The sequence below is a fragment of the Quercus robur genome, chromosome 5 (assembly GCF_932294415.1).
Source record: "Quercus robur chromosome 5, dhQueRobu3.1, whole genome shotgun sequence".
Taxonomy (NCBI): domain Eukaryota; kingdom Viridiplantae; phylum Streptophyta; class Magnoliopsida; order Fagales; family Fagaceae; genus Quercus; species Quercus robur.
The window spans coordinates 52,428,034-52,439,827 of NC_065538.1; the positions used below are offsets into that span (position 1 = coordinate 52,428,034).

The following is an 11,794-nucleotide window of genomic DNA, read 5'->3' on the forward strand; positions in this document are numbered from 1 at the left end:
GATTTCCATGTAGACGCCATCTGGACAAACTGCCACATCAGACAGGAACAACCCATGAAAATCGAGGCTTAGAGGGTCGATTTAGGGGCCCAAAATTGAGTCTTTGAAACTCGAGTTGCTAAAAATATATATAATTTGTAAACGGACCCTACTAACTAGATAGTTTGTTTTTTATGGGTAATTACCCATTTTCGCCTAAGACCTCGTACTCTATAGTATCTGCCATTTCCCTTCTTGTAATTTGCTTGGTTGGTACACAAGACAAGAGTACAACTACAGAGTACAGACGCAAGCTTTGGTTCAAGACATGTGACCGCGAGGCGTGAACATTGGCTCATGGTTCCCACACTTCCGCTTGAAGTCCAAGCCTTACTGACCCAAATATATGACATTATATGTGGCTAAGCCCACGGATTACTACCACACGACTAAATGTCGAAACTGCCCTTCCTATCCAGTTGCTAATAGAGAGACGTAGATCTATTAAATTACCAACATAATGAGTCAAATTGTACAAATACTGATATAAAAAGCTAGTTCTATAAAATAAAATGATAAACTAATATAAAGCTAGTTACGACGTGCCATTATTATGTAATATTAGTTATAATGCATTTAAAATCCAAGAAACTACATTCTAATATATATATGTTGCCAATCAGTGGCTGTTCCATAATATGGAGGTTATTTAAAAACTTAAATTAGATAAAATTTAATTTAAAGTTTTTTGAATATATCACATTACCGTTAAAAAAATGAAATATTACAAAGTTAAATTGCTACATGATATTTCATTATTAGTTGTCAATCTGCGTAATGTGACCAGTTTAACAAAGTTAAATTTATATAACATATTTATTTTTATGTAGATTGTTTTTATAAAAATATTTTAAATTAAATGACAAAACTTATCTCATTGGCATATATATATATATATATATTAAAAGCCAAAACTTAGAAAAAATCCAATTAGATTTATATTGGATTCTCAATTTTGCGCCATGTGCCCTATCTAATTTTTAATTTTTGTGCCAAATAAATTATTGAGTGTAAAATTGAAGAGATCTAATTCAATTAGATTCTAAATTTGATTTCAACTAGAGTCCAATTTTACACCACGTGTTAATCTTTTTTTTTTTTAATTTTTGTGACAAGTGAATTATTGAGTGCAAAAATCGAAGAATATAAATCCAATTATATATATATCAAGAAACTTATATATTTTAGAAATGTATGGTTTAGAAAAAATGTAAGTTAATACTATATATAATTTAAACACATTTTTTAAAAAATGTATAATTTGAAACGTGTAATTGTGACTGTTTTTAGTTAAACATATGCATATAAACTAGATTACACACGAATTGTATTAATTATTGACTCACACTACTATACTCATCCATACATAAATAATACAATAAGAGTTACTTAACCCAATGGTTGAACAATCACTAAATTTACTATTTTTTATTTATTGAATCACTAACTTTATAACATAATAACAATATACACATATAATAAGCCTTTAATATTACATAATTATTAGAACTTTGGTACATTTTGATTGCAATTTAATTACTAAAAAGTTATTTGTTATTACTAACAAAGGTACCTTTTTTTTTTTTTAGGCAATAGCAAAGTATTTGAATATATTTATTAAACGAATAAAGTTTCTACTTTTTATAAAAAAAATTTCCAAAAATATTAAAATTTCAGGTGTAAGTGGTGGATGAAAATTTACCAAAAATGTTAAAACATCATCGGTAAACACTGAACAGTGCAAAAACAGTAAGCAAAAAGTTCCCTCCATTTCTTTGCTCTGTTTCTCTCATTCTGAACGGAGAGAACGAAGTCACTGTCTAATTTCTGTACGATTTCTCTCTCTCTCTCTCTCTCTCTCTCTCTCGGTTTTTGCTTTTGGTTCATCTCCATCGTTTTCCTCTGAGCTCTCTCTCGGTTGCTGGGTTCTCTCGTGGTTTCTCTCTCTTTGGGTGTTTGCACACTCTCGCAGGTATCGTCTACGTCTCCAACATTCGCTCTGGTTATGTTTAGTAGCTGATTTGTGGTATCGGGATTTAGTTTGTGTGTTTAGTTGTAGCTTGCGTTGCTAAAATGTTTCTGGGTTGAAGATTATATTTTATTTTATTTGTGTCATCTGCTGGTTGTGGCTTTATGGGCGTTACTCATAATCTTTTGTGTTGAATAAAATTTGACTGCTTTTTTATATCAATGTTTGTCTAACTTTTGTTGTTTCAAAGTATGAAATCTATGTGAAGTATCATAGGAAAACACATGACTGATTTGAATGCCTAATGTAAGTTTGAAAAACCTGAAAGCTAAAGACTTTTTTTTTTTAATGAGGCTGTAACTTCAGATCACCCAATCCCTATGACAAAAGACCTGTCACTCCTATCCTATGTTTGTTAGCCTTTAGTTGAGCCAAACCTTGTTCTCTATTGCTCAAAAGCTTCTACTTTGTGGCCAGTTTGTACCAGAATACAGCCAAGGGAAGCCATTGCACCTACTGCTTGTTTACCTTTTTTTTAACCATCGACTTGGTCCCCAAGTTCCACTGCTGCACTACTACCAAAATTTTCAAGTGTAACCAGAAATCTGACTACCACAGTGATGCCTTATGAGATTTCCAGGGCCTTCTAAACCCTTGTTTCCTGAGAATTAACTGTTTCTGTTAAGTGAAATCACTGGTTTGAGGGCAGGGCTACCTATTAATGAGACGGAGAGCTCTAGCACTGCAGATGTACCATTGAATCCCCCTCCCACCAAAACACAAATAGTATCTGCAGTTATGACTGATATAAATTTGACTAAGGTTCACTTTCTAAATAGCCAGGACACAACAAAGAGATATTGGTTGCATTTAACATTCTATACCAGTGAAAAAAATAGATATTATACAACCTTCAAAATTTAGGGTCATAGTAATACACATGGAGAGGAATATTGATCAGTAAATAGCAGATTTAGATTACGGAGATGAAGATTGTTATCAAATAGCAGATTCATATCCTGAAAAGGAGGCTGATGATGAGTTCTGCAGCTGGGTTCTCTGCAGATTTAGAGTGTAGTCTTTTGGATGGTTTTGGTAGAAAACTGAGGAACCAAGAGAGACCCATTTGATAAACAATGAGGTCTGACTGAACCCAATTAGGAGGAGATGAGTTTGTTTCGGCGGGAAGAGTTGAACCTCTGAAAGTGTAAACACCAAGGTTCCTGGAAATGGCATGAACCCACTATAAATAAGAACCCTCTCCTTGTTTTGTGATAAATAATAATAGGCTCCTGTAGTTAAAGTTTATAATGCTGGTTTTAGGCTTTTTATAAGGAATCGAATCACTCTGGGTATAATCCTTGTACATATTTTCATTAATATTTGTTAGTATTTCTCTAGTATATTCCTGAGTGCGGTCATGTGGTTAATGAAAGGTTTTGAGAAGTTAGGTAAAGCTAGGACTGATGGACTAGCCACTGCTTGTTTGAGTTGTTCAAAGGCTTCTTGAGTCTTGGCATCACAATGGAAAGAATCTTTTTTTAACAGGACAGTTAAATGTTGTGCTATCAATCCATAATTCTTAATGAATTTTCTATAATATCCTGTTAATTCAAGAAAACCCCTTAATGCTTCAACAGATTTTGGGGCAGGCCATTGCTGAATAGCAGTAGTTATTTGGGATCAGCCTTTGCTCCTTGGCCTGTGATGATATTACCTAAGTATTCCACCTCACTACTTAATTACTAATGTAATAGCTTGCCCTAAACACTTCCATTTAGGCAGCATCCATATTAACTTGAGTACTTTCCAGAGTATGTAAAAGTTCTGTTGTTGTTTGTTGGGAACCAAAGTTTTTAAATCTGGCTATTATCTAGAGTTTCTGCTGAATTAATTTTGACTTTTCAAAAAATTGTGTCTCTATGGTTTTTCACAATTTTGTGCCCTATATATATATATATATATATATCCTGATGCAGTTATCTTAATAAATGCTGATTATGAAGCAGAGAATATCCCAAACTTCATCTCTAGTTATGTTGTTAGCATTCCAAATTTAGCAGTGACGAGCTTCATGTGAATGGTGCTGGTAATGTCCATGTGGTCATAATTTCTTTGAGGCATCTCTGCTTCACATGCAGTGTGCTTCTTTGTAAAAAAACTTATTTTGTTTTTGCTAATACATCACTTGAAACTTAATTGGCATTAGATTTTGGTGTGTGATTCTGAATCTGTTTAAGTTTAACTTCTTTTAAAATTTAAACTAGTGTAAGGACATGTCTCATACTCCATGGGCAATCAGTAGGAAAAGGGGGACAGTATTCCAATAGATAGCAAAACAAAAGGGTATAAGTGGGGTTATTGTGATTAATTATGAACTTTCATTTGATCTGTACTGATAGGAACATAGTTACATAGCACGCAAATTGTTTGTTGGAAAAATCATATTTAGTCACCCTTAGAACTTGAATATCATGCATTACATCAATCATAATTACTTGTTGTATAGGGCTTTGATATAGTGTGTCTTTTCCTTTTTACCTAAATCCAATTTAATAGTTTCAATGTGTTGGTTTTGAAATTTTTTTGCAGTTCTAACTATGGAGGATTTTGCTATAAAGGAGACCACCCCCAACATTCCTGCCGCGAATGGTTCCATGCTGCCTGGAACTGCATTGGATATAGTCGAACAAATGGACTTTTTGTTTGTCAAGGTTTTCAATGCAAGAGGTTTTATAGCATTTGATGGTCCATACATTGCTAATCCTCAAGTGGTGGTGAATCCCTATGTGGTAGTGAAGGTTGGGAGATACAAGGTTGCCACCAAATATCTCAAGTCAAGCTTAGACTGTGCTGAAACTTTTGCCTTCAAGGAAGAACAAATTAACAGTGATGAAGAAATTGAGATCCTTCTGAAGGATGGGGCTGCCATCACCATTGGGAAATTTTCTTTGTTGATCTCCGATGCTATTCGGCGGGATTCAGTTGGTACTTCATATGCACCTTGTTGGTATGTGTTAAAGGATAGAAACAATAGGAATACAAATATGGAGGTTAATCTAACCTACTGGATGGGGACTCAAGCCGATGCAGAATTTGCTAGTTCTTGGCATTCGGATTCAGCTGTTGATATGTGTTGCATTCCTTTTACCCGTTCAAGACAATACCATTCACCAATTCTTTGTTATCTTAGAGTTAGTGTGAATGAAGCAGTGCTTAGAGGTAACAATGGGAATGGCGCAAAAATTTATGTGAAGGCCACACTTGGAGATGTCGCCAAGAAAACTAAGGTGTCAAATAAGGTGAATCCTAAGTGGGATGAGATTATTCTATTTGTTGTGGCTGAGCCCTTGGATGGATCATTAGTTTTGACAGTAAAGGTGCAACCTAATGGGGAGAGAAGTGTAATTATTGGGAGGTGCACAGTTCCCCTAGAAAATGTGCAGAAGAGAGAGGATGACACACCTATTGTTAGTGATTGGTATAATCTTGTGGGGCCTGAAGGAATGGTTGGGAAGTTTCATATGGGGATCTCCTTGGAGGGTGGATGTCACGTTTTTGATGAGTCGATCCATTACAGCAGTGATTTCAGGCCAACTGCAAATTCAGGGATACCTAGTATTGGGGTTTTACATTTGGGAATCTTGAATGCGGCTGGTTTGCGGGTAATGAAGCTGATAGAGAATCGAACAGATGCTTATTGTGTGGCTAAATACGGGTCAAGGTGGGTGCGTACAAGGACGATTCTTGACAGTGTTGCTCCACAGTGGAATGAGCAATTTAGTTGGCTTGTCTATGAACTATATACTGTCCTTTGCATTGCAGTGTTTGATAATTGTCACTTGCATGGAGGACCTGAGGCACTTCATCAACAGATTGGGAAGATAAGGATTCGGCTATCTACCTTGGAAGTGAATCATGTTTATACATTTTCTTATCCACTTGCAGTCACACGATATTCTAAGGTAAAGAAGATGGGTGAAATTCAGTTGGCAGTGAGGCTTTCTTCTTCTACATCTCTTATTAATAGGCTTCGTACATATTCACAACCCTTACTTCCCAAGATGCAGTGCTCTAGTACGTTGTCTGAATTCAAGCTAGATAAATTGAAGAATGAAGCAGCTTCTTTGATTGTGTTGAGCTTGACCCGTGATGAGCCACCATTAAGAAAAGAGGTCATTAGCTATATGCTAGATGTCAGTGTAGAAACATGGAGCCTACAAAAAGCCATAGCCAATTATGATAGGGTCAGAATGGTTGTCATCAGTTTTCTTGATTGGTTTGAGAATATACGCAATTGGAGATTTACAATGATTTTTGTTTATGCCAGTCTGCTACTTGCGATTCTCTTTCCAAATATGCTATTACCTATCATATTTTTAGGCCTTGTTGGGGCTTGGCTTTGGCGATACAGAAAGAGGCCAAGACTTCCTCCTGATGTGCATATCAAATTGACTGGCATAGTTATTAACAGTAGATACGATCAACTGAGGGTCATTGGGAGGATGCAGACAGCTCTTGGTGAATTGGCAACTCTAGGGGAAAGGGTGGAGTCTTTGTTGAGCTGGCGGGATGGTCTAGGTTCATCCGTGTTTTTTGTGGTGTTTGTATTCTTATGTGTGGCTGCATTTTGCATAACATATGCCATTGGTTGCCGGTGGTTTATGGTCTTTCTTATGGTGCTTCTTGTGGTAAGGCTCCCAATACACCGTATTATTTCCATTTCATATCTGAAGAACTTTTTGGATAGGATGCCTACAAGAACCGATAGCATGTTTTGAGATTGGGAATATTGCTGAACTCTAGGAAGCTATTAGCCTCTCTGAATTCTGATGTCCCTTGGATTTTATTTGTTTTTACTCTAGTACAGGGGCATTTTTCTTTTATAAACTAAAGAGTGCCTTACCAGCAAGCTTTTTATATGTTGTGACAATGGGAGCAGAGCTGAAGCTGGAAGGCACGATAATGAATACTTGGTTAGTGAGTAGGATAACAGACTATGCAATGCCTATGTCTTAAATGATTTTGGTGCTGACTACTTTTAAGATATTCTCTTTTAAAGTTTTTCTTTGCTTGTTAAATTTACAGATAGTTGCCTTAGGATGGTATAATTATGAACCATTTTTTAAATAATCTTTTGATATCAGTTTTTTGTGTGGACTCTGTCTAAACCTGTATGTCATTTATGAATGCTTGGTTTTTCTTATAAATGCACATCTTTAGAATTCACACTTAGTAGTATAAAATCATGACTTCAAAAATGTGACCTATTAGTGCTTTTACTGCCTCAGCATCTTCTTCAATTTGTTTGATAATGCCAGAAGCAATTTTCTCATTCTATCGCTTTTTATTACTTTGCATATTTACTAATCCTAGATGAAGTTACTAGGACATTAGCTATAGCAAGGACATCAGCTCTAGCTCCTGTGAGGATGAGGAGAGTGAGTTGACATTTTTGCATTGAGAGGTGGCCTTGTGTTGGAAAGTCAACCTTGCTGAATAAATAGTTACAATAAGATCATATTTTGTTGGTCCGGAGGCTGGTTTGACAAGAGATTCAGTTACCTCTCATTTTAACTTTCATCAGACTTCCATCTGATGATTGTTGCGTGTCCTAATTTTTCCTAGGGATATTACAAATTTGACTGCATAAGACTTACAAATTTTTTACTCTACTGTTAATGCTTTGCCAAATCATATTTATTTCCATGACTGTTTGTAAGCCTTTTGTAGTAAATTGATAGTAGCTTCCACATTTTCCCCACTTTGTTCCTATCTATTATTAGCCTGTGCAAGGCATTGGCACAATACGTGCATCACAGAAAAATGACTTATGTGTTTTTTGTCGCTAGAACTCTTCCAAATTGTCTACCTCTCTTTACTTCTAAAGATGGGTAGAGAAATTTGTATCTAATTACCGTTTAAGGAATTGTAAGAAAGGAAATTGTAGAATGAGAATGTCTCCCACAGAAAGTGGCTGGGCATCTCTCTAAACCTCATTACCTAATGTAGAAATAGAAGACTTCCTCACTGATACATAACTCTCTTGACGCTGTAATGTTCCCTCATGCCCAGCTTGCAAAGGTATGAAAATTGATTCTTGTTTAATCCTTGGCAAAAGCATCTTCCTGCTTATCAAATGACTTAATATAAGATGTTATTGTTGTTGGCTTATGTGAACTACACCAAACTAATATCTTTTCCAGGGACTCCAGCTTAATCCAATTCTGAAGTTGAAACCTTTGTAGTAGTGACTTCATGTAAATATAAAATAGATGAGTGTCCTCATTAATGGTCTTGGAAGAAGTGTTTTTTTGTACATGGTCAAACCTCTTGAGTTGAGAAACTAACTAATGTTACTTGAACAGATAACAGGGTTTTCAAGCTTTAAATATCTAGAACTTACTTATTTCTCTTTATTTTCATTGATAATGTTGAAATGTGTTGCCTCATTTCCTTATGTGAAGGATTTCAACCATACACATGCAACTTTTTTGCTGATTCCTCTTCCATCCTGGACCACCAATTTTACTGCCAGCTGTGTTTCAGCAGTAAATTTGAATCCCTTACAAAATGGAGGAAAAAAAAAAAAAAATTACATGTACTCATGATTTAGACCTTTCTTGACCAAATTTTAGTTTTGTGGGAGTGTGATTATATATTTACTTATGTATTTTTACCCCCAAGGCCGCTACAGAGTGGTAATAATTCTTCCCCTACCCATAGTCAGATAGTCTTCCTTAACTCAGGTTAAGGCATGATCAATCCCAAGTCTTTGGTACGGGTCCAAGAGACTTTACTAGTTGAAGTAGATGTTATTCCCAAGCCATTAATTCCTTGGTGCAAGATTGTTTAAGTTCTTAAAATTCTTAAGTTGGTTTTATGCATGGTACACGATAGATTCTAAAAAATGATAGTACATATGGAAGTTGTTATCAAGAGCTAAGAGATGATCAAGATTTTTTAATTTTTTATTTGAAGTACATGGTTGGGTGGTTTTTACGTTAAACATTGATAAGGGAACTGACCGAGCCCCAAGGCTAAAGCAAAATCAAATCTGAAGGCTGTTATTTCAGAAATTCAGCTTCGGTCGGATTAGTTGATCAATTACATTCTAATTCTCTGTTTTGTGGTTGTAAGTAGTAATGTTGTAACAACTATCAATGGCCATTAAATTATCAACAATTTTCCAGTCTGTAAAAGATTGGCTTTTTTTGGCAAAAGAACTATCAATAGCCGTTTGCACCCCTCTATATTCCCAATTAAAATGCTCAGATTGGACTCCAGAGAGAATTTATTTTAGCAAGTCATCTGTTTGCTGAAATTTTCACCATAGCTAGTCCATAAAATGATTTGATATCCTGCTTGAGCACATATTACTCAAACCACATTGGTAGTTTTGGGTCATAAGTTTTGTGGTTTCTAGTAGCACAACATCACTCTGGCACTAAAAATCTATAATTTTGTGTATTTTTGCATCTAGTAAGAAGCTTATTTTGTTTGAGTTGTGTTTCTAGCAAGAAGTATAATATCAATATGGTTTCTGAATGGGATGACTATCATTGTTAAACATGGTCTCCTCTAGTGCCCCTTGCAGCTACATATCAGCCCTAGGAGCCCATTCATCTAAAGAATGACCATAAAAATATAAATACCTTCCCAGTATTCTTTTCAACAGTGATGTTTACGCAAATTGTTTAATAAACTGGTCTCACACTCAATTATTGACTCAACACTTGTGGTTGGCATAACATGCTTCTCCTATGTTACCTTTCATACATACAATCCAAGTATATGGGTGTTTCTGAGTTGATTTCTTGCAGATGGTGTTATTGAGTATCTGGGATTTGATCATCAAAATAAGCAATGTTATTCATCCCTTACCCAATCAGCTTGGTCAAAATAGTCATTACTCCCACTATGAACTACCGGTATAGAAGAAAACTCGAATCATACAATTGATTTTGAAATTAAAACAAACTGCCTAGGCACACAAATGATTTAGTAGTATTAATTGAATGATTATGATGGAAGTTCTTGTTGGGGGAAACTGAATAACAAGACTTCATCATTGATTTTAGGCATCCCTAAATTCTAAGACAACTTTGTGAGATCTGCACTTTGATTTTGTACAGGTTTACATATTGTGTTTCATGTTTACTTAATTTAAAATTACCTGGGAAGTCAAAAAATTCGGAGCTGACCAGTTTGAAGGAAGCTACAGCTGCAAGCCCAAGTATTCCATAAATTTGTGACAGTCTTTGTCAAAGGATATGGTAAGTTCTTTTGAAATGTTATCCAAGACATAAATAAAACATTTGCCCCTCCTTGTCGGTACTGTGTAAGATCATTATCAATAAAAACAAAAAGTTCTGTGATTGAACTCTCCTACACTGGTATGGCATTCTAAAGCTATTGTCAAAATGTGGTGGTGAGTGATATATCATATATGAACATCCAGAAATCTGAAATCGCTGTCATTTTCAGATTAACATCATCAAAAATAACTTTTTTTTTTTTTAAATTTTTTTTTTTGTATGTGTATGATTGTATCTCAAGTTGAGGAACACGAAAAGAAGCCGTTTATTAGTCGGATAAAATGTTGTCATTTAAATTTTCATCCAACTAATCGAAAAAAAAAAAAAGAAAAAAAAAAGAGAGGATTATTATTATTATTTTTCTTTCTTTCTTTCTTTCTTATATCTATAATTCTGAGGATTTGGATGGTAATAAAGTAAAATACACAATCGAAGAAGGTAGTTTTGTATTTTTGTTTTTTCAAATACCATTAAACCGAAGGATAGTGACTCCAAAAAAAAAAAAGATAAGTGCTTTTAAATATATTTTTTATTCTATCTTTTATCTCAAAATATATATATATATATATATATATATATATATATATATATATATATATATATCTTTAAGTATAGTTTACTCTACCCAAAAAAAAAAAAAAAACCTTACGATGGTGCTTATTTATATCTTGAGCTTTTTTCCCGGTAATTTTTTTTTTTCAAAAAAATCAATTTAATCCTATAAATGGCTCACTTACTTTGGTAACTTCATCCAAAAATCACTCAAAACCTCCAACTTATAGGACTTAAATTTTTTTTGGGTAAATTTATTGGAATAAATGATCATTTTCAAACTTATAGGACTAAAATGATTTTGAGTTATAATTACTAGACTAAAATGACCAATTTTAATTTAAGGGACTAAAATGATTTTTGAACAAAGTTAACGTGCGTAAATTGCATTTTGCTTCAGATGTACATTATGGACAAAACAAATGTGTACAATATTATATACTTTTTGCAAATGTGTATGCTAGGCTGTTCCCAGTTCGCTCACCGTTACTAGGGGAATCTCATAAGTTTCTTTTACTCCACTTATTGATATGCTTAAACTTAGCAAGTAATCCCACCTGACTTGCGGTTGTGTTGGGAGCGCCACCGAGGCAACATGTTAGGGTCGGTGAGCCCTTGATTGGGCAATAGGGCGTGCACGACAAGGAACAAGGGTCGGCAAACCTCCAATTGTTGTGGTGTTCGTAGCCGAGGACTTATTTTTCGGCTAACAACGAGCGCGGGCGCATGAGAGGCCAACTTTCGCCCCCTCAGCAGGCGTGACGCCTAGGCAAATGTTGTTCCTAAATTCATGCCATGATTTTAGAAAGGGTTTCCAACAAGCAATTCGACATTCTGAGCATTTTTCTAATTTTTATGATTTTCCCTATTTTTCGACATCTAAAAATCATTTAAAAAAATTTTGAATTTGGACCTG

General features: G+C 34.9%; 1 protein-coding gene across 1 annotated transcript; it reads left to right on the plus strand.

The window, feature by feature from the left end:
- The first annotated feature begins 4,608 nt into the window (after positions 1–4,608).
- On the plus strand, positions 4,609–6,964 carry LOC126728342 (FT-interacting protein 3-like). Its single transcript, XM_050434183.1, has one exon. It carries the CDS (start codon positions 4,609–4,611, stop codon positions 6,787–6,789), a length of 2,181 nt encoding a protein of 726 aa, XP_050290140.1. The 3' UTR covers positions 6,790–6,964.
- Positions 6,965–11,794: the final 4,830 nt, after the last annotated feature.

Bases quoted from the DNA above. Each gene is read 5' to 3' on its own strand.
- LOC126728342 (XM_050434183.1), top strand. From the start codon at position 4,609: ATGGAGGATTTTGCTATAAAGGAGACCACCCCCAACATTCCTGCCGCG.